Consider the following 24236-nt stretch of genomic DNA (forward strand, 5'->3'; position numbering starts at 1 on the left):
TTCTGTTATTGTGCAGTGGAAACGTCTAGGAGCAACAACGGCTCAGCCGCGAAGTGGTAGGCCACACAAGCTCGCATAATTGGACTGCTAAGTGCTAAAGCCCGTAGCGCATTCATTTTTTTGTCCTCGGTTGCAGCACTCACTACCGAGTTCAAAACTGCTCATCTGGAGCTTCATGAAATGGGTTTCCATGGCCGAGCACACAATCCTAAGATCACCATGTGCAATGCCAATCGTCGGCTAGAGTGGTGTAAAGCTTGCCCAACCATTGGACTCTGGAACATTGGAAATGCATTCTCTGGACTGATGAATCACGCTTCACCATCTGGCAGTCCGATGGACAAATCTGGGTTTGGAGGTTGCCAGGAGAATGCTACCTGCCCAAATGCATAGTGCCAACTGTAAAGTTTGGTGGAGGAGGAATAATGGTCTGGGGTTGTTTTTGATGGATCGGGCTAGGCCCCTTAGTTCCAGTGAAGGGAATCTTAAGGCTACAGCATACAATGACATTCTAGACGATTCTGTGCCTCCAACTTCGTGGCAACAGTTTGGGGAAGGCCCTTTCCTGTTTCAACATGACAATGCCCCTGAGCACAAATCGAGGTCCATACAGAAATGCTTTGTTGAAATTGGTATGGAAAAACTTGACTGGCCTGCACCGAGCCCTGACCTCAACCCCATCGAATACCTTTGGGATGAATTGGAACGCCGACTGCGAGCCAGGCCTAATCGCCCAACATCAGTGCCCGACCTCACAAATGCTCTTGTGGCTCAATGAAAGCAATGTTCCAACATTTAGTGGAAAGCCTTCCCAGAAGAGTGGAGGCTGTTACACCAGCAAAGGGCGGACTAACTTCATATTAATTCCCATGATGTTCGACGACCTGGTGTCCACATACTTTTGTCCATGTAGTGTGGGTTAATTGGTTATTTAGAGACATAAAGCCGCTACAACCACTCTGACAGAACTACAGAGTTTCTTGGCTGAGATGGGAAAACCTGCCGGAAGGACAACAGTCTCTACAGCAGCGTTTCCCAAACTCGATCCTGGGGCTCCTGCTCGGTGCACGTTAGGGTTTTTGCCCTAGCATTACACAGCTGATTCAAATAATCAAAGCTTGATGATGACTTGGTTATAAATCCGCTGTGTACTGCTAAAGCAAAAACCAAAACGTGCACCCGCGCGGGGCGGCGGGGCAGGACAGAGTTTGGGAAACCCTGCTTTAGAGACCTTCACCAATCTGGGCTTTATGGGAGAGTGGCCAGATGGAAGCCACTCTTGAGAAAAAGGCACAAGTTTGCAAAAAGGCACGTGAAAGACTTTGAGAGCATAAGGCAAAAGATTATGTGGTCTGATGAGAAATGTTATTCTTGGGCCTGAATGCAAAGCGCTATGTCTGGAGAAAACCAGGCACAGCTTATCACACGTCTAACACCATCCCTACCGTGAAGCATGGTGGTGGCAGCATCATGCTATGGGGATGCTTTTCAGCGGTAGGGACTGGGAGACTGGTAAGAAGAGAGGGAACAATGAATTGATGAGAACCTGCTTCAGCGTGCAAACAACCATAGACTGTGGCAAAGATTTATGTTCCAACAGGACAATGACCCCAAGCATACAGCCATAGCAACGCTGGAATGGCTTCAGAACAATAATGTGAAAGATCTTGAGTGGCCCAGCCAAAGCCCAGACTTGAATCCCATTGAAAATCTGTGGAGAGACTTGAAGATTGCTGTTCACTGCCGCTCCCCATCTAATTTAACAGAGCTTGAGGAATTCTGCAAGGAAGAATGGGAGAAAATCCCCAAATCCAGACATGCAAAGCTGATACAAACATACTCAAGACGACTCAAAGCTGTAATCGACGCCAAATATTATTCTACAAAGTATTGACTCAGGGGTGTGAGTACTTATGTAAATGAGATATTTATGTATTTCATTTTAAATATATTTGCAACAATTTCTAAAAACATGTTTTCACTTTGTCATGGGGTATTGTGTGTGGATGTGTGATTTATTTTTTCTCATGAATTTTGAATTCAGGCTGTAACACAACAACATTTGGAATAAGTCAAGGGGTATGAATACTTTCTGAAGGCACTGCAAGATCATGGATTTTTTGTCCTGTATACTTTGTAAATTAATCGTTAGGGTGAAATTGGTGGACAATGTGCACAATTATCGATATATTTTATACTAGTTATTGTACAAATAATTATTTAAAGTCCCACCCATGGCTGCACCTCTGCCCAGTCATGGGAAATCCATAGATTAGGGCCTAATGATTTATTTAAATTGACTGATTTCCTTATATGAACTGTAACTCAGTAAAATCTTTGAAATTGTTGCATGTGGTGTTTATTTTTTATCAGTACCTGACCAAATCCACATAGAAATGTGTGTTATATATATACACTGCTCAAAAAAATAAAGGGAACACTTAAACAACACAATGTAACTCCAAGTCAATCACACTTCTGTGAAATCAAACTGTCCACTTAGGAAGCAACACTGATTGACAATAAATTTCACATGCTGTTGTGCAAATGGAATAGACAACAGGTGGAAATTATAGGCAATTAGCAAGACACCCCCAATAAAGGAGTGGTTCTGCAGGTGGTGACCACAGACCACTTCTCAGTTCTTATGCTTCCTGGCTGATGTTTTGGTCACTTTTGAATGCTGGCGGTGCTTTCACTCTAGTGGTAGCATGAGACGGAGTCTACAACCCACACAAGTGGCTCAGGTAGTGCAGCTCATTCAGGATGGCACATCAATGCGAGCTGTGGCAAGAAGGTTTGCTGTGTCTGTCAGCGTAGTGTCCAGAGCATGGAGGCGCTACCAGGAGACAGGCCAGTACATCAGGAGACGTGGAGGAGGCCGTAGGAGGGCAACAACCCAGCAGCAGGACCGCTACCTCCGCCTTTGTGCAAGGAGGAGCACTGCCAGAGCCCTGCAAAATGACCTCCAGCAGGCCACAAATGTGCATGTGTCTGCTCAAACGGTCAGAAACAGACTCCATGAGGGTGGTATGAGAGCCCGACGTCCACAGGTGGGGGTTGTGCTTACAGCCCAACACCGTGCAGGATGTTTGGCATTTGCCAGAGAACACCAAGATTGGCAAATTCGCCACTGGCGCCCTGTGCTCTTCACAGATGAAAGCAGGTTCACACTGAGCACATGAGCACATGTGACAGACGTGACAGAGTCTGGAGACGCCGTGGAGAACGTTCTGCTGCCTGCAACATCCTCCAGCATGACCGGTTTGGCGGTGGGTCAGTCATGATGTGGGGTGGCATTTCTTTGGGGGGCCGCACAGCCCTCCATGTGCTCGCCAGAGGTAGCCTGACTGCCATTAGGTACCGAGATGAGATCCTCAGACCCCTTGTGAGACCATATTCTGGTGCGGTTGGCCCTGGGTTCCTCCTAATGCAAGACAATGCTAGACCTCATGTGGCTGGAGTGTGTCAGCAGTTCCTGCAAGAGGAAGGCATTGATGCTATGGACTGGCCCGCCCGTTCCCCAGACCTGAATCCAATTGAGCACATCTGGGACATCATGTCTCGCTCCATCCACCAACGCCACGTTGCACCACAGACTGTCCAGGAGTTGGCGGATGCTTTAGTCCAGGTCTGGGAGGAGATCCCTCAGGAGACCATCCGCCACCTCATCAGGAGCATGCCCAGGCGTTGTAGGGAGGTCATACAGGCACGTGGAGGCCACACACACTACTGAGCCTCATTTTGACTTGTTTTAAGGACATTACATCAAAGTTGGATCAGCCTGTAGTGTGGTTTTCCACTTTAATTTTGAGTGTGACTCCAAATCCAGACCTCCATGGGTTGATAAATTTGATTTCCATTGATCATTTTTGTGTGATTTTGTTGTCAGCACATTCAACTATGTAAAGAAAAAGTATTTAATAAGAATATTTCATTCATTCAGATCTAGGATGTGTTATTTTAGTGTTCCCTTAATTTTTTTGAGTAGTATATGTCATTCTCATCTAAGAAGCGGTAGATCTGTTTTATGTGCGCTATTTCTATACTTCCCGAACGTACATTTTGTTTTTGCCTTTCAATTCTGGTTTTGGACTCCAGCTTCAATCAAAATACAATATTTTTGGTTATAGAAAATATATTTCAGTGGTTTAGATGGTACATTGATTCTCTACACTGTACTTGCTTGTTTTGCCACAGAAACTGAAATTAAGCGAACTATTAGTATTTTAGCCACCAGGAAATGGCAGAGCGATTTCTGCATAGTGCGTCTTTAAAATATTTCTGAGATATGTGATGTAGTTGTTTATTTTCTCAAGCCTAAATGGTCAACAATGTTTTTTTTGTGTATGTTCTATAATTTATTGGACTGTACAAAATGTTCTGTACATTGTGCCACAGTAAAAGGGGTGTCCATTCTACTCAGGAGCACTTCTAGTTTCCAAATCCACAGAGTTTACACCCCAGTCATCGCTGCTAATTTTGCGGCCTGTAAAGCCCCCATGCAGTCTTTTTAATTGTATTTTTAAATGATCACTCTGTCTAATAAATCATTCTGTGTGTTTATTTCATGAAAACAACTCCAATATATATATTTTTATCATTTATTTCCCTTAGCCTCTTTTGGCCATTGGAATGCTCAGTCTGATCATGTGGGAGTTAGGAAACAAATTTGAAGATATTTTCATACTCGGCCCTGATTTTGTCATTATGGGGTATTGTTTGTAGATGGGTGAGAAACTAAATCTATTTAATCCATTTTGAATTCAGTTTGTAACAAAACAAAATGTGGATTGAGTCAAGGGTTATGAAATACTTTCTGAGGGCACTATAGATGTAATAACCTAACATTTAAAGTGGGAGCCAGCCAGGATGTGTGCCTCATTACTTGTGCTTTACTGTTAAACTCCACCGGCAGTGTTGATAACATCACACCAGAGGACCTGTGAGCTGGAAGCCCTTAGTGCTGCTGAGTTATAGCTGTTCCTCTAATATCAAGACGCCCTGCTCCCTAAGTCCTATCAGTTGAATGGCTTCCATTCGAAGGAGCTTTCCAGGGCCAGCATGGCCGTATAGGGCCTTTCATACAGGGGAGGGTGAGGGTGCACCACTAGAGGACTGGATAGAGATAGAATATGGAAGATACGAGTGCACAGGATCGTCTGTGTGTGTGTGTGTGTGTGTGTGTGTGTGTGTGTGTGTGTGTGTGTGTGTGTGTGTGTGTGTGTGTGTGTGTGTGTGTGTGTGTGTGTGTGTGTGTGTGTGTGTGTGTGTGTGTGTGTGTGTGTGTGTGTGTGTGTGTTTGCACGTTTGTCTTTTAACTCTCTATCCTGTGTAAACACTGGTCTGTGTCCGCAAATGTTTTGCCTCCATAAGGGAGACGTTGTCTTTCGCTCCCTAGTGCTTCTTTATAATCTCCTCTCTGTGGCCCCACTGCTCCTAAAAGCTTGTGATTCTCAAGCACACTAAATCGAGATTATTAAGCGGGAGGGAACTTCCCTAAATGAGTGTGGAGCTTTTCCCTATATGTGATGAAAGCAGACCATCATTTTACTGTACATAAAGTAGCAGGAATCCAGAAACACTCAGGCAACCTAGACATCTGTCAGCTTATGGCCAAAGCTGATGCACTAAAAAAAGAGGGAGAATGAGGGAGGACAAGTGAAGAAAAGGAGGGGGGCTGGAAAAAGGAAGAGAGAGAGAGGGAGTGTGAGAGAAGGGAAATAAAATAAAGGGATTTGCAGAGAGCTTTAGGATGAGGAGACAAAGGCAGTGAGTGTGCTGCTTTGAGTTTTGGGGATTTTAGTCATGTTGCCCTGCTGAAGACTTTGAAATGTTTCCAGTCTTTGTGTGTCAGCTGTACCGGGGAGCTGGGTAATTAACTACTGACTTTGTATTACTTGACTGTGTCTGTGGTCCTCTGTTCTTTGCTACTGTGTGTAAGTAATTTACACGAATGTGTTGTCTGTGTTTTGCAGTGCCTGAAAAGGAGCCGGTTGTCTTGGCCCCGTTTGGCCGGGCTAACTCTGTGCGGGACCGTATGCGTAAGTTCACAGAGCCCAGCCCAAGCCCCAGTGTCCCGTTCCTGAAGAGGGGCTCTCAGTCTCTAAGGAATGGGACAGCCCCCAGTGCCCGAGTCCTAGGCAGAGCCACCGAGCTGAGTGAGGGACGAGCAGCAGCGCCAGTCAACCAAACAGCAATGACCACAGCAGTATCCATCAGATCCCTTACAGACAGGCACGGGAGATCCCATGTAGGTTCTACATCGTACTCTTCATCCTCCTCCTCCTCAGAGAACCTTGTCCAATGCCAGGGCACAATTCAGCCAGGGGGCGTGGCCACCAAAGATCTGCAAACCGCTGCTCAATCCATGAGCACAGTAGGCGGGGCGAAGCAGCCGGCTAAAAAGCTGCAGCACTCCTCGGGCATCTCAAAGGAAGACAAGACCCTAGGGAACCAGGGAGAGGCAGACCCCGACATGAAGACCTTCCTAACTATCGAGATCAAAGATGGACACACCATCACCACCTCCTCCTCCTCCTGCTCCTCCTCCTCTTCCTCTAGAGGCAACCTGGCCTCCATGACCCCCATGGCCCCACGCATCACCACCAACTCCATGGGACAGAGAGCAGGTAGGAGCACTGCCTAATGGATGCTAGATAGACTTCTGGTTCCAGATTCTTTATATGTACAGACCATAGCTTTTGATAGATTTGTGTTAAATCCAAAAACAGAAGTTGATATTTGAAATGATGCGTTACCAGTGGTACCAGGCGGACTGAGTGCCTTGAGCCTACATCAGTCATATTTTTCTCCCTTTTAAATCTTAGAATAGATCAGCAAACATTAACAGTGGAGCCATTTTTCATCCCTTCAGCCCAGTGTACTGCAGCAGATCATAGGAACTGTGTCTGTTTGTGGAGACAGATCGTGTAGATACTGGATGTTTCCTGTTCTGTCCCAGCTCCACCTCTGCATGCTAATATCAGCCTTGAGATCAGGGACAGGGTTCAGTCCATAGAAATAGAATGCATTTGTATGGGTAAGTCAGCAGGGCTGAACCCCAGGCTGGGGACAGACCAGGGTTAGGGCCAGGGAGTGTGTGTATATATGTGTGTGTGTGTGTGTGTGTGTGTGGGAGCAGGGTTCTGCTGTGGACGAGCAGCATTGTCTCTATGATGAGCAGGCACGCTGTGTGGAGGTGGAGGGGGGATGGAGGGTGGTAAGGGATCAAGGACACACAACAATGGGCAATTATTGAGTAAACTGTATGGTCTAACAGCACAATACACTGTAGTCTTTCTGTTGCATTCCTGCAGAGTTGGCAACATCCACAACAGACTATGGTCTGTATACCACTCTGTAAATGCCATACAAACACTCACATTGTACTCCAGTACTCGGGCATACGTTGTCAACACAAACGTTGAAAACAGGTGTTATCGCTAAACGTAACTTTATCCTACTCCTGAGGGGTATCCTACGAAGCAGGTTTTGAGAAGTTGGCAAGGTAACGTTAGTCAACTCTCAGTTCAACTTGGGATAACCAGTCATATGAAAGTGGCTCACCTTTTAGCCAGGTACATTTCTATGGCAAGAAATCCTTCAGAACTAACCTGCTCCGGGGCAGGCTAACTCGTGGCTAACTCCACTTACCCTGAATGAAATGACTAAGCCGAGAGTTGAGGACCAATGAAATCGGATTCCTTCCCTCTTGCAAAGATCTCTTAATAAGGAAGACAACTGATTAAATATTTTATTAATAAAATGTTTTGTTTTTTATATGTTAAAATATATCACTTTACACATTTAGTAAACTTCACACAATGTAACACTTTCTTATGACTTAATAAAAATATATATTGATATGAGTGGGGGAAAAGGTGTTTGTGCATTGATAAGCACACCAAAGACTGTATTAACGATAATAATAAGTAATAAAATAAAGACTGTATTAACGATAATAATAAGTAATAAAATAAAGATTGTATTAACGATAATAATAAGTAATAAAAAAACAAAGACTGTGTTAACGATAATAATAAGTAATAAAATAAAGACTGTATTAACGATAATAAGTAATAAAATAAAGACTGTATTAACGATAATAAGTAATAAAAACACAAAGACTGTATTAACGATAATAATAAGTAATAAAAACACAAAGACTGTATTAACGATAATAAGTAATAAAATAAAGACTGTATTAACGATAATAATAAGTAATAAAAAAACAAAGACTGTTAACGATAATAATAAGTAATAAAATAAAGACTGTATTAACGATCGATAATACAGTCTTTATTTTATTATTTATTATTATTGATTGTTAATACAGTCTTTATTTTATTACTTATTATTATTGTTAACAGTCTGTTTTTTTATTACTTATTATTATCGTTAATACAGTCTTTATTTTATTACTTATTATTATCGTTAATACAGTCTTTATTTTATTATTTATTATTAACGATAATAATAAGTAATAAAAAAGTAAGACTGTATTAACGATGATAATAATAAGTAATAAAAAAGACTGTATTAACGATGATAATAATAAGTAATAAAAAAGACTGTATTAACGATGATAATAATAAGTAATAAAAAAGACTGTATTAACGATGATAATAATAAGTAATAAAAAAGACTGTATTAACGATGATAATAATAAGTAATAAAAAATAGGCTGTATTAACGATGACAATAATAAGTAATAAAATAAAGACTGTATTAACGATAATAATAAGTAATAAAATAAAGACTGTATTAACGATAATAATAAGTAATAAAATAAAGACTGTATTAACGATAATAATAAGTAATAAAAAAACAAAAACTTAACGATAATAATAAGTAATAAAATAAAGACTATTAACGATAATAATAAGCAATAAAATAAAGACTGTATTAACGATAATAATAAGCAATAAAATAAAGACTGCACTTCTAAAAGCCTATTTCACACCATGAATTTGCAAGATAACATTTCCATAATTTTGTTTTCGGCACAAATTAAAATATGATGTTTCAGCATTATCTCAGTTAAGATTTTCGACGTTCAACTAGCCATCTGCGACATGCACGCACAATTACAGACAAGCAATATCCACCTTCCTAATACGTACAGTATGAAGTCTGAGCTGGAATGTGAAGCTAACTGGAGCTGGTTAGCTTCAGAAAACCCTGAGTAGATCTACCTTTCTTCATAGGATACCCCTCTGGACACCTACTTGTCTGGTTATGTTTCTGTTCATCTTTCTGTGTATGTGGATGTTAGTGTTTTGGTGTGTCTCAGAAGCGGCCTGTTCACAGCTGCTGTGGACATCTGTCCAAACAACCAGTCTTGTGCTCCAGCACTTTCCAACCACCAGGACCTCCAACCCAAACAGTTTACTTAAGACCCTGTCTGGAGCAGGACTATTACAGCACCCAGTCAGACTCTGATTAGCCCCCTCGTCTCATCTCCCTCCACCCAGACCCTCTGACAGCTGCACTGGGCTTCTTCAAGAGGCCGGCTTTAAGCCCAATTTTGCTCTAATGCCTTTGGGTTCCTTTTTTGGAAGCTCCCTGCCACTGACTGAAGACCGGTTTGGAGAATGTCTTGTGTTCACCCAGCAGCTCCTAACAACAGTCCTGAGTGTACATTACAGAACACTGGTACGGATCAAACAGGCACTTCTGTTTTACAGATGTGGTTAAACTGACATAGCTGCTGTCTTATGTAGGGATTTGTCTGCTATTGAAATCCTAAGAGAAAGCCTAAGAGTTTCAGGAAGCCTAAGTCCAAACAGTGTAAAAATATATACAGTGCATTCGGGAAGTATTCAGACCCCTTGACTTTTACGTTACAGCCTTATTCTAAAATTGATTAAATTCATTGTTTTCCTCATCAATCTACAGACAAAACCCCATAATGACAAAGAGAAAAAACAGTTTTTTAGAAATTTTTGCAAATGTATTAAAATAAAAAAATTACGGAAATACCTTATTTACATAAGTATTCAGACCCTTTGCTAAGAGACTCAAAATTGAGCTCAGGTGCATCCTGTTTCCATTGATCATCCTTGATGTTTCTACAACTTGATTGCAGTCTACCTGTGGTAAATTAAATTGATTGGACATGATTTGCAAAGGCACTCACCTGTCTATATAAGGTCCCACAGTTGACAGTGTATGTCAGAGCAAAAATCAAGACAGAAGCTACTCCTCACTAAAAGCAGGTAGCCTAGTGGTTAGAGCATTGGGCCAGTAAACGAAAAGTTGCTGGATTGAATCCCCGAGCTGACAAGGTACAAATCTGTCGTTCTGCCCCTGAGCAAGGCAGTTAACCCACTGTTCCCTGCGCGCCGAAGACGTGGATGTCGATTATGGCAGCCCCCCGCACCTCTCTGATTCAGAGGGCTTGGGTTAAATGCGGAAGACCCATTTAATTTGAATGCATTCAGTTGTACAACTGACTAGGTATCCCCCTTTTGCTAACCCTAAAAGGCACATAACAGCCCACATGGAGTTTGCCAAAAGGCACTAAAAGACTCTCAAACCATGAGAAACAAGATTCTCTGGTCTGATGAAACCAAGATTGAAGTCTTTGGCCTGAATGCCAAGCGTCACGTCTGGAGGAAACCTGGCACCATCCCTACGGTGAAGCATGGTGGTGGCAGCATCATGCTGTGGGGATGTTTTTCAGTGGCAGGGACTGGAAGACTAGTCAGGATTGAGAGAAAGATGAACGGTGCAAAGTACAGAGAGATCCTTGATGAAAACCTGCTCCAGAGCGCTTAGGACCTCAGACTGGGACGAAGGTTCACCTTCCAACAGGACAATGACCCTAAGCACACAGGTTCACCTTCCAACAGGACAACAACAAAGGTTCACCTTCTAACATGAAAACAACCCTAAGCACACAGCCAAGACAACGCAGGAGTTGCTTCAAGACAAGTCTCTGAGTGGGCCAGCCAGAGCCCGAACTTGAACCCTATCTAACATATCTGGAGAGACCTGAAAATAGCTGTGCCTCGACGCTCCCTATCCAACCTGACAGAGCTTGAGAGGATCTGCAGAGAAGAATGGGAGAACCTCCCCAAATACAGGTGTGCCAAGCTTGTAGCATCATTCCCAAGAAGACGCGAGGCTGTAATCGCTGCCAAAGGTGCTTTTAACAAAGTACAGAGTAAAGGGTCTGAATACCTATGTAAATGTGTTATTTCATTTGTTCCTTTTTATAACTTTGCAAAAATGTCTAAAAACCATTTTTTTCTTTGTCGTTATGGGGTATTGTGTGTAGATTGTTGAGGGAGAAAAAACAATTGAATCAATTTTAGAATAAGGCTGCAACGTAACAAAATGTTGTTACATTCTGAATATTTTCCGAATGCACTGTATATTTTTTTAAATTCATTTTCAGAATGGAAAAACGCTTAATGAACTTATCTATATATTGTTTAATAATCTAATATTTGAATACTATCAATCACCTAAATAAAAGCTAGACAGTCAGGGAGAATTGAAAATTGCCAAAACAATGAATTTAGCAGTATTGATTTGATTATGTTTGAACAAAGGAACACAGCATTAGCCATGTCAAAATGCATAGAATTGCAGGAAATTAGATTTAAAACGGCTACATTTTCTCTGCTCTATGAGAAAATGTGTGGGATTGCAGAAAATGCTTTAAAACTGAAACATGAAACAATTCCTCTTCATCTTCATGGAGAAATTTTGAGAATTGCAGGTTATTGGCTTAAATATTAAAGCATTTCCCTACACTGCCAAGGTGGAGGACTCTAAAATGTTCTCCACCGGGCTGACCGTGCCCATTACCACGCCCCCCTGCCACTCCCCTTGCCACGCCCAACCACCTAAGCCCCTTTTTGATCCAGAAAAAAAACGTATTATGTTGGTCCCCAGTTTACTGTGTGTGTGTGTTGGTGTTGGTGCATAGGTCACATGACATTGTATGTGTGCAGAGAAAGATGGAACATGGGTGTTTGTATTAGCGGTGGCAGGGCCCATAGTGTGACTCACTACCATCCTTTATGACACCATTTAAAGTTTTTATTAGTCATATGCTCAGGATACACATGGTTTACCCCGTCCAAAGAAATGCTTACTCGCAGGTTCCTTCTCAACAATGCAACAACAATAAGAAATAATACAAGGTATGAATATTATATAAAGTAAATGGCTCAGTAGAATATTTTTTGGTTTGTTGCATAAGTATAATACAGGAAGGCACCATGACGGCTTATGTAAGTGAGTGATGGTCCCCTCATGGACACTCAGAGCCATAGGCACATCATCATGTACAATATACAAAACGAATACTGTATGCTTTGGGGACTTGAGTCCATTTAACATGTAACTATTTATGGTTAAACACTGGTGGTGTGCTGTGACATTGTTTTATAGAGCTTTTGACACGTCAGCTCCATGTAAGTCTCTCACTGTATGGCTCTCTCTCTCTCCCTGGCAGAGTTGACCATGGGTCTGAGAGCCACCCCCTTCAAGACCTCCTCCTCCAGCCTCACTTCTGGATCCTCTTTCAAGGTACTGTAACACTCCACTCCTCCTGTCCTGGCAGAAACGCAGGGTTAAAGACACACTACAGCAATATTTTGACTTTTCCAATTGAAAAACAGTATTCCAAGTATAAATACAGTAATGTGTACACACTGAAGGGTAAAAATATATATATTTTCAGCAAATCATTTTTTTTGACACAACTGCAAACTTCAAGGAATAGGGCATTTAAGTAGATGGTCTGATGTGATGTCATCGGCCTCCCCTCTTGCTTGACAAACAATAGAGGAGCAATAGAGAACAAAAGAGGAAAGCCCCCCACTTGTGCCATGACATGTCATACCTGGACCACCTATTGAGGTGTGCCTTTTGCTAAGTAAATCAGATGTTAAATGAGGTGAAAAGGAGACTGGAGTAGGACTTTAAATGACTGTAACGTGTCAAACCTGAGTTATGCATGTGATGCCTTTAAAAGCTATCAATAAATGTTGGACTCTAAGTTGAACAGTCATGGTTTACCTCTTGCCTTAAAATGTCATACTTATTTCTATTCTATTCTTAATTCCCCCAAAAATGTATCATCGTTGTCGCAAAGCACTTGCTTTGCCCCTGAAAGCAAGTGTCTCATGCGCCTTATAAGAGAGAGAGAGAGAGAGAGAGGGAGGGAGGGAGGGAGGGAGAGAGAGCGAGCGAGCAGGGCGGACTTGGTGTTTATCAAACAAAGAGTGTCCTTGTAGGGTATGAGAAACAGACAGAGAGGGAGGGAGGTGCACTGGGCACTTCATTCTGTCTATGCCCCATCCCTCCTGAGATTTATCTCTGCACCTTCCTACAGTCCATGCCACCTCCCTACAGACCATGCCATCTCCCTACAGTCCATGCCACCTCCCTACAGTCAATGCCACCTCCCTACAGTCTATGCCACCTCCCTACAGTCTATGCCACCTCCCTACAGTCTATGCCACCTCACTACAGTCTATGCCACCTCACTACAGTCTATGCCACCTCCCTACAGTCTATGCCACCTCCCTACAGTCTATGCCACCTCTCTACAGTCTATGCCACCTCTCTACAGTCCATGCTACCTCTCTACAGTCTATGCCACCTCCCTACAGTCTATGCCACCTCCCTACAGTCTGTGCCACCTCTCTACACTCTATGCCACCTCCCTACACTCCATGCCACCTCCCTACACTCCATGCCACCTCCCTACACTCCATGCCAACTCCATACACTCCATGCCAACTCCATACACTCCATGCCAACTCCATACACTCCATGCCAACTCCCTACACTCCATGCCACCTCCCTACACTCCATGCCACCTCCATACACTCCATGACAACTCCCTACACTCCATGACAACTCCCTACACTCCATGCCACCTCCCTACACTCCATGCCAACTCCATACACTCCATGCCACCTCCCTACACTCCATGCCACCTCCCTACACTCCATGCCACCTCCCTACAGTCCCATGCCACCTCCCTACAGTCCCATGCCACCTCCCTACAGTCCCATGCCACCTCCCTACAGTCCCATGCCACCTCCCTACAGTCCCATGCCACCTCCCTACAGTCCATGCTACCTCCCTACAGTCCATGCTACCTCCCTACAGTCCATGCTACCTCCCTACAGTCCATGCTACCTCCCTACAGTCCATGCTACCTCCCTACAGTCCCATGCCACCTCCCTACAGTCCATGCCACCTCCCTACAGTCCATGCTACCTCCCTACAGTCCCATGCTACCTCCCTACAGTCCCATGCTACCTCCCTACAGTCCCATGCCACCTCCCTACAGTCCATGCTACCTCCCTACAGTCCATGCTACCTCCCTACAGTCCCATGCTACCTCCCTACAGTCCCATGCTACCTCCCTACAGTCCCATGCTACCTCCCTACAGTCCCATGCTACCTCCCTACAGTCCCATGCTACCTCCCTACAGTCCCATGCTACCTCCCAACAGTCCCATGCTACCTCCCTACAGTCCCATGCTACCTCCCTACAGTCCCATGCTACCTCCCTACAGTCCCATGCTACCTCCCTACAGTCCCATGCCATCTCCCTACAGTCCATGCCATCTCCCTACAGTCCATGCCACCTCCCTACAGTCTATGCTATCTCCCTACAGTCCATGCAACCTCCCTACAGTCCATGCCACCTCCCTACAGTCTATGCCACCTCCCTACAGTCCCATGCCACCTCCCTACAGTCCCATGCTACCTCCCTACAGTCCCATGCTACCTCCCTACAGTCCCATGCTACCTCCCTACAGTCCATGCTACCTCCCTACAGTCCCATGCTACCTCCCTACAGTCCCATGCTATCTCCCTACAGTCCCATACTATCTCCCTACAGTCCATGCTATCTCCCTACAGTCCAATGCTACCTCCCTACAGTCAATGCCACCTCCCTACAGTCCATGCCATCTCCCTACAGTCCCATGCTACCTCCCTACAGTCCCATGCCACCTCCCTACAGTCCATGCTACCTCCCTACAGTCCATGCTACCTCCCTACAGTCCCATGCTACCTCCCTACAGTCCCATGCTACCTCCCTACAGTCCCATGCTACCTCCCTACAGTCCCATGCTATCTCCCTACAGTCCATGCTACCTCCCTACAGTCTATGCCACCTCCCTACAGTCCCATGCTACCTCCCTACAGTCCCATGCTACCTCCCTACAGTCCCATGCCATCTCCCTACAGTCCATGCCATCTCCCTACAGTCCATGCCATCTCCCTACAGTCCATGCCATCTCCCTACAGTCTATGCTACCTCCCTACAGTCAATGCCACCTCCCTACAGTCCATGCCATCTCCCTACAGTCCCATGCTACCTCCCTACAGTCCCATGCCACCTCCCTACAGTCCATGCTACCTCCCTACAGTCCATGCTACCTCCCTACAGTCCCATGCTACCTCCCTACAGTCCCATGCTACCTCCCTACAGTCCCATGCTACCTCCCTACAGTCTATGCTATCTCCCTACAGTCCATGCTACCTCCCTACAGTCTATGCCACCTCCCTACAGTCCCATGCTACCTCCCTACAGTCCCATGCTACCTCCCTACAGTCCCATGCTACCTCCCTACAGTCCCATGCCATCTCCCTACAGTCCATGCCATCTCCCTACAGTCCATGCCACCTCCCTACAGTCTATGCTATCTCCCTACAGTCCATGCTACCTCCCTACAGTCTATGCCACCTCCCTACAGTCTATGCCACCTCCCTACAGTCCCATGCCACCTCCCTACAGTCCCATGCTACCTCCCTACAGTCCCATGCTACCTCCCTACAGTCCCATGCTACCTCCCTACAGTCCCATGCTACCTCCCTACAGTCCCATGCTACCTCCCTACAGTCCATGCTACCTCCCTACAGTCCATGCTACCTCCCTACAGTCCCATGCTATCTCCCTACAGTCCCATACTATCTCCCTACAGTCCATGCTATCTCCCTACAGTCCAATGCTACCTCCCTACAGTCCCATGCTACCTCCCTACAGTCCATGCTACCCCCCTACAGTCCCATGCCACCTCCCTACAGTCCATGCCAACTCCCTACAGTCCATGCCACCTCCCTACAGTCTATGCCACCTCCCTACAGTCCCATGCTACCTCCCTACAGTCCATGCTATCTCCCTACAGTCTATGCCACCTCCCTAAAGTCCTAGCCACTCAACTAGACGATGACACAGGGATTGTTCCACAAAATAGGTGCCTTTTGCGTACCTATGATATTTTTCAGTAGAAATTGTGCACCAATATGGTATTTTAAAAGCCTGTTATATAAATTAAGTGACCTTTTATATAGACCACATAGAGAATTCAATACATCTACAAAATTCAGCAAATTCACAAGTCCCTCCGTCAACCCTGTGTCATTTCTAGGAAGATTTGAACCCACTTAATTCCAACATTTCTCCAAGTTTCACCATCATTGTAAAGCCCTAGATGCTCTGACAGTCATTTCTGAAGATGATTATTTGTTTCATGTGATTATTGATTCATCTACGTCTGTCCCTCATTTTAAGGTAATTCTGTCATGTGAACTAAACTCTTGTTTTAATGTGCTGAATCTATTCCTTACAAAATATATATTTTAAAAAGAAACTTTGAACCTAACATTGAATCCAATAGTCAAATCATATAGTAAAAGCATGTGAGCTGGTTCTACTCTATTTGGCCATTTCCTGGTGTTTTGTGGTGGGAAACTGAGTGCGTATGATCATAACATGTCAACCATGTTACCCATACATTTTTTTCTCAATTGCCACTCCCTGTTGCACACAACAAGCTTCATTTCCCCCTGTTACAAGGGGATTTATGTCTGACTTAAGAAATAACCCTGTTACTTTGCGGCACCTACTGTAATAGGCACTTACTATAGTCTTTTTGACATTTTTTATATGAAAACGTGTTATTTGCTATACATTTGAACATGCACTGTTAATGACAGAATGTTACAATTTAGATCAAAGTTACACTTCTTAAACGGCACTTCTTAAAAGGAAAAAGCTCTGTCATGAGTGAATGAAGGGAAGCGAATGTAGGGTAAGGGAAAAGTGTAGTCTAGTTTCCTCACTCCCCATGTAGAGCGGAGCAGTAATCTGGTTAGGGGATCAGGGCTGGGCTGGGAGGACGCTGCCTGGGATTGGGGCTGGGAGGTGCGGGGGGGGGGGATTAAAGATGTTGCATAGAGACTGTCTCTATCAGTTAACCCTGCAGTTACACACATCCAGACGGATACAGACACTGATAGGTGGCTCTTACACACAGACAGACTGAGCGAGATGAAGGGGCAAGAAGACATGTATTCATTCTGCAGAAGATGAGGTGTATGCTTGACCCGTGCTAGGCATAATAGGTAACTATGGTCGAGAGGCTTGCATGTCTGTGTATGTGATGTGTTACAATTTAATTGAAAACATTTCCCATTTTCAGTGGTAAACTTTGGTGGCTCGTTGTGAAAGTCATGGATACGACCATTGGATTCTTTTGATGCCCTTTTTGTAAGGATTTACACCAAGACAGTTGCGCTACATATGTGCACTTGTCCTTGTTTCCAGGTACTGAGACCATGTGTTGAGGTTTAGGATGTGTTTGTGAATAAGAGCACAAGACGTGCTCCTTGTTGTGTAGGCAAAACAGGGGACACTTTTTCAGCCCAAGCCACCAGCATGGTATATCAGCCGGGCTTATTCAGGTTATTAGACACACGTGGAAATAACTCCGCTAATGAGATTTGTGAAGGGAAGCTGGCAGATGCTATTCTCGCTCTAGGTTAGCATCAAGCAGGGCTGCTGCACTGTACCTCTGTCCTGGGTCTAGGCCCCACCACCTGTCCCGCATAGTCTCTCAGGCCCATGGAAGTTCAAGGGTGCGTGATAATGATGGACGATGGATTTGTCTGGATTGGCTTCCAGTCCCACCGTTAACAGGCATTGACATTGATCCTCATTCACATTCCTCTGTCCTCTATAGGATCGTAGGGTTGTATACACACTGATGGAAGAGTCCTATTATGGAGGTCTTGCAATCTAAGCTGTGTGATAAGAGGGTTGTTTTGGATGAGTTAGTCTTTATTGGTGTTTGGTAAAGGAGAAGCCATGGGGTACACAGACTGTTTGTGATCTGTGTGGGTGGTCCTCTGCTCCTCTCTGGTGGTATGTACTCAAACCTTATCATCGTTATCACCCCTATACACAACCAGTTACTTAATGACGGCTCAGGTTCAGATAGGCTTTTAGACTGGGATAATGCAGTGAAGGTAGCATTGAATCTTACAATGTGCAGAATAATAAAAACGCATCAACTGTGAAGAAAGCGAGCAAGAAGCGGGTTAGGGAGAGATGATAAATAATGGTAATGAGAAGGACAGAAAAGGTGGGAGCGTTAAGGATGGAAATGGAGGGTAAGATCAACAAACAGGTGAAAGGTGGAACGGAGACTTAAGCTAAGTGAGAGTGAGAAAGAGGGAGTGCTGTTGGAATAGCTCTGGGTGTGTGTAGCAGATGGGACCGGCCGTTGGTGTTATTGATGCCCACGTCGGCCCTGGATTAAGTACCCTCACCTGTGCCCACTCATCTCTGCCACCCGTCCAGGCTGTCTGCTGACCCGTGCCCTCGGGTGTAAATAATGCCGTTGTTCTATCTCTGCGGCGACGACGGACAAGCAGTGGCTCTCCTGCGGGCATGGAGATTACAGCAGAGCCCTGGGTCACGCTGGTAACGCTGGACAGGGGTTTATGGCCACGGTCCCACAGTGAAGGATCAACTGTCAGTCCTGGCCACTCACTGTCATACAGCACACTAATCTCCCTATTGTCAGCACAGCCTGAACAAACACTGAGCACGGGTTACCCAACCAGCACACATGTTCTCTAGTATATGGCCCCTGTACAGGGCTTTTATGGAGGACAGGAGAAAGGGAGAGAGAGATGAGGTCTCTGACTATTTTGGAGATGATCCTGGTCTGTGGATTTTGTTAGTGGAGCCATAAGTCAGATGCAGTGTGTTAATGTTTTATCCCTGGTGTTTTATGGCTATATGACTTAAAGCTGTGGCCTGAGATCATTTATCTCACTGTGCTGTTCTTCTCTGGAGGGGGGCCAGGGTGAAGTCCCAGATGAATTTTATTGGTGTGTTCTGGATAAAGCTGCTGACTATTTTTAGACACTCTCTTGTAAATAACTGCAGCGGGGTCACAACTAGAGGTCGACCAATTATGATTTTTCAACGCCGAAACCGCTTATTGGAGGACCAAAAAAAGCCGATACCGATTAATCGGCCGATTTTTATATATATTTTTGTAATAAATGACAATTACAACAATACTGAATGAACAATGAACACTTATTTTAACTTAATGTTCAATTTGGTTAAAATAATGCTAAAAAACAGTGTTGGAGAAGAAAGTAAAAGTGCAAGATGTGCCATGTAAAAAAAGCTAACTTTAAGTTCCTTGCTCAGAACATGAGAACATATGAAAGCTGGTGGTTCCTTTTAACATGAGTCTTCAATATTCCCAGGTAAGAAGTTTTAGGTTGTAGTTATTATAGGAATTATAGGACTATTTCTCTCTATACCATTTGTATTTCATATACCTTTGACTATTGGATGTTCTTATAGGCACTTTAGTATTGCCAGCCTAATCTCAGGAGTTGATAGGCTTGAAGTCATAAACAGAGCTGTGCATCCCAGCATTGCTAAGAGCTGCTGTTTGAATGAAGCCTGCTTCTGCCTACCACCGCTCAGTCAGACTGCTCTATCAAATATTAAATCATATACTTAATTTTAATATAATAAACACACAGAAATACGAGCCTTTGGTCATTAATATGGTCAAATCCGTAAACTCTCATTTCGAAAACAAAACGTTTTTTCTTTCAGTGAAATAGGGAACCGTTACCTATTTTATCGAACGGGTGGCAACCCAAAGTCTAAATATTACTGTTTGTTACATTGCGCAACCTTCAATGTTATGGCATAATTATGTAAAATTCTGGCAAATTAATTACGGTCTTTGTTAGGAATAAATGGCCTTTCAACAGTTCGCAACGAGCCAGGCGGCCCAAACTGCGGCATATACCCTGACTCTGCTTGCACTAAACGCAAGAGAAGTGACACAATTTTCCTAGTTAATATTGCCTGCTAACATTTATTTATTTTAACTACATAACAGGTTTAAAAAATATAATTGTGTACTGATTTTAAGAAAGGCACAGATGTTTATGGTTAGGTACATTATTGCAACGATTGTGCTTTTTTCGCGAATGCGCTTTTGTTAAATCATCAAGTTGAAGTAGGCTGTGATTCGATGATAAATTAACAGGCACCGCATTGATTATATGCAACGCAGGACAAGCTAGTTAACCTAGTAATATCATCAACCATGTGTAGTTAACTAGTGATTATGTGAAGATCGATTGTTTTTTATAAGATACGTTTAATGCTAGCTAGCAATTTACCATGGCTCCTTGCAGCCACAAGGTCCTTTTGATGCTGCACTCGCGTAGCAGGTGGTCAGCCTGCCACGCAGTCTCCTCGTGGATTGCAATGTAATCGGCCATAATCGATGTCCAAAAAGGCTGATTACCGATTGTTATGAAAACTTGAAATAAGCCATGTTGATTAATCGGTCGACCTCTAGTCACAACGATCAAAGACATTGTCACTTTTCTGAGACGGAGGCAATTAATGTCTATCTGATTTACACAGGAATGCCTTAGGGCATAAATACAGTCACTTGCTTATTATACAGATACATAACATTTAGAGATATAGAGAACATTCACACGCACAACACATGCTCTCTCTGTCTCTATTTGTCCCTCTGCCTCTTTCTCGCTCTCCCTCTCCAACACACATGCTCAAATATGCACAAACAAAACAGACTGTGTTTTGACAGACAGACAGACAGACAGACAGACAGACAGACAGACAGACAGACAGACAGACAGACAGACAGACAGACACATACACACACACACACACACACATACACACACACACACATACATACACACATACACACACACACATACACACACACACATACACACACATACATACACACATACACACACATACACACATACACACACATACACACATACACACATACACACACATACACACATACACACATACACACAAACACAAACCTTGTTGCAGTATTCAGATGTGTGTCTGTGTGTGTGCGTGTGTGTGTGTGTGTGCACCAGACTAAAGTGATGTCCTTGATGGGGTCTGACCCACTTCTCCTGGCCTGCCTGGCCACAGTCTCTCTGGCCTGCTCCCCGTTCCTGGAAGCCGTTCTGCTGTCCTCTAAATCCCAGGATCAGCAGCTCAGTTACACACTTAATATCAATATTAAGGAATGCCTAGGGGTTTGATGAAATCACCGGGGTTGGGGTTAATTCCATTTAAATTCCAGTCAATTCAGGAAGTACAATGATATTCCATTTCTAATTCTCATCAATGCTTTTCAATTAGGAACATTTTGAATTAGAATTAGAATTTTGTTTACGTTCTGAATTGAAACGTAACTGAACCCAACCCTGGAAACCACCATGCCAAATAACTACAAAAATGCTGGTTTTCAGTGAACACAGTTTTAGCTATATTGCTTAGGCACCATTAGTCAAGCACTATTTAGGTGTGTGTACCAGAGATTAAGAACAACATTACGTGCTAAGAGGGCTTGCTTGTATTGCGCTGACCTTGTTCACCTGATATCACTGTAGTTTGAGTTCAAATTATTTGATTCATGCAGACCTACAGTGCTATAATTTTCTAAAATTGGAATGGTTATAACCATTCCATACATATACACAAATGCATGCTGGAGGCACACATTCATATAGACACAGACTGTTCAACACTCTCTCAAAGCATTCAACTTGACACACAAAGCACTTGAAGAATGCACACGTAACAGCAGCTGGTCAGACCACTGTGATATTATATTCTATCAGCAAGTTCCAAAGCAAGCACACGGCAGAGAGCAGCTGGCCTTTAACAAGAGCCTTCCCCACGGCCAGGGTCAACCAGAAACAGGTTCAGGTTGTCAATAGCCCACCACATTGACCACCCTCTGTCTCTCTCTCACAGCTCGGTGTGCTTCTTAGGTTCTCCTAACCCCTGGTGACCTGTCCTCTGACATTTTTTTAAATTTTTTTACATTTTAGTCATTTAGCAGACACTCTTATCCAGAGCGACTTACAGTAGAGTGCATACATTTACATACTGAGACAAGGATATCCCTACCGGCCAAACCCTCCCTAACCCTCTGACCTGACCCATGCAGCTCAACTGACTCATAATGTCAAGCCTGAGAGGCTGCAGTTTGTCAAACACTTTAAGTAAAATTCTGTCGGCCCTCTCAGTCGGCCAGACACAGACACAGCCCATCCAAACCCCAGTCGCCTGCCAATCGAGGTGTGAAGGACAAGGGTTCTAAATAAAAGGGGAGTTGAGAGGGGGGGGGGGATCTATGAATTGTTGTCACCCGTATTTCCCCTCCGGCCCCCCACCAGACACCCAGGCCCTGACTGGCTCAGTGGAATAATAGATGGGGCTAGTGATAAATACACATGTCTATGGCACCTGAGGGAAAAAAAGGGGTGGGGGCCTCTGCTGCCTTGGAAACGGGATTCCGTGAATGCTCATTGGCTGTCGGGTTTGTGGGGGGTATAAAGAACTAGAGTTGTTTTGGAGGGTCTCTATAAACAGGCAGACTGAGAGAGAGCCTACTGTCCTCTTCTCCCAGGGGATACGTACTGAAAACTCAACAAACATCGCTCTTGGATTGTTTAACTCTTAGAGCTCGATTTGGTTCCTAGCGCTTAGTTGAAAGAGAGGGACTTTGCATCTCATTGTAACGAGATCCGACCTTCGGTGTGACTTTTGATATTGAGAGCAGTTACCCACCATGCCTGGAGTGAACCTGGACTTCCTGTCGGCCTCAGAGGCTCCACAGCCCCTGGTGGGCAATCCAGACAGCCTGTGTGCTGAGTCTGGTTTGGAGGAGGTGATTGGTGACCTGCTAGCCCAAGATCAGGTTGAGGAGGAGGAGAGTGAGGGTGGTGAGTGTGGGCTGGAGCTGACACTGCGCTGTGCCGTGGGGGAGATCCACAGTGACCTGCAGGCCTTTGGGAAGCGGGTGGATGCACGGCTCGAGGAGGCTGCGGCGCGTGTGGCTCCTCTGTCTACAGCTTTGGCAGCTCTGCAGGAGGAGAACTTGAGGCTGCGTATCCAGCAGGAGAGGCTGGCCCGCCAGGTGGAGGATCTGTGTCAGGCCCTGGGCCTGCCTGAACCACCACCTTACACAGCCTTCGTCCCGGAGCCATCACCCAGTACTCCCAATGACCTCCAACTTTCATCCAGCACACCCCTCAGCCCTAAAACACCCTATGGACCAGATTGTGAACCTGAGGCCACACCAGTCCCACACTGTCCCACCTTTGCCACACGTCGTTCTTCCTCCACCTCCTCACTGATAGGACTAGGAGGCATCTCGCACAGCAACATCATGGTATGCCTCTCTATGCCTGTATGGATCCCCTCCTGACAAAATATTTAGAATCAGTTCCAGCCTTTTATTCTTTACTGACACTCTCTTCCCTATCCCTCTTTGATGCCTAGATTTTCCTCTAATCTTGGATGACAGGTTTTCGCATCTATAAAGAGCATCTGATCAGTCTAGGTTAGTTTCTGGTTTTAGTGTTCAGCTTGACAGCAGATTAGAGCACATTGTCAGTACAGATGGCTGGTTACATCTCAGGGTTAGGGGTATCATTGTGAAGAAGGGGATTTAACCGTAACCAATCAACTCGCCAGCTTTATCTGCATGCCTTTCTGTAGCCCCTCCTTCTCCCCTGCTGTCTTTTCCCACCCTCTACTTATGAGGACAGTTCCAACAGGATCTCTATCATCCCACATCATCCCCTCCCATCCACATTATCCCCTCCCATCCACAAAGCATGACCTTTTCTCTCTTCCCTCACTGTTTCGTGCCAGCCCCTCTCTCATTGTCTGTGAGTGTGTGACACCTGCGTTTGTCACTGATATGCATTAATCCCATTGGGTGGATGTTGGGGTTTGTGGAGGTGCCCTCACTGCCCTGAGTGTTTGTGCAGGTTTTCTTGTTTGTTTCCGTGTTCTGTCAGGGGACACATCCTGCGGTGGGAGGAAGTATCCTGTTTGCTGT

The 24236-nt window shown here is 44.5% G+C and overlaps 1 protein-coding gene across 3 annotated transcripts in view; it reads left to right on the forward strand.

Annotated features, from left to right (window-relative positions):
- LOC120023884 (smoothelin-like) overlaps positions 1 to 24236 on the forward strand; it is an 87030-nt gene that overhangs the window by 48154 nt on the left and 14640 nt on the right. For all 3 annotated transcript variants that reach the window (XM_038968078.1, XM_038968018.1, XM_038968145.1), the window contains 2 exons: positions 5979 to 6632; positions 12473 to 12546. In XM_038968078.1, coding sequence (XP_038824006.1) covers positions 5979 to 6632; positions 12473 to 12546 — 728 coding nt within the window. The remainder of the gene's footprint in view (positions 1 to 5978; positions 6633 to 12472; positions 12547 to 24236) is intronic.

Source organism: Salvelinus namaycush, chromosome 1 (assembly GCF_016432855.1).
Source record: "Salvelinus namaycush isolate Seneca chromosome 1, SaNama_1.0, whole genome shotgun sequence".
Classification (NCBI taxonomy): Eukaryota; Metazoa; Chordata; class Actinopteri; order Salmoniformes; family Salmonidae; genus Salvelinus; species Salvelinus namaycush.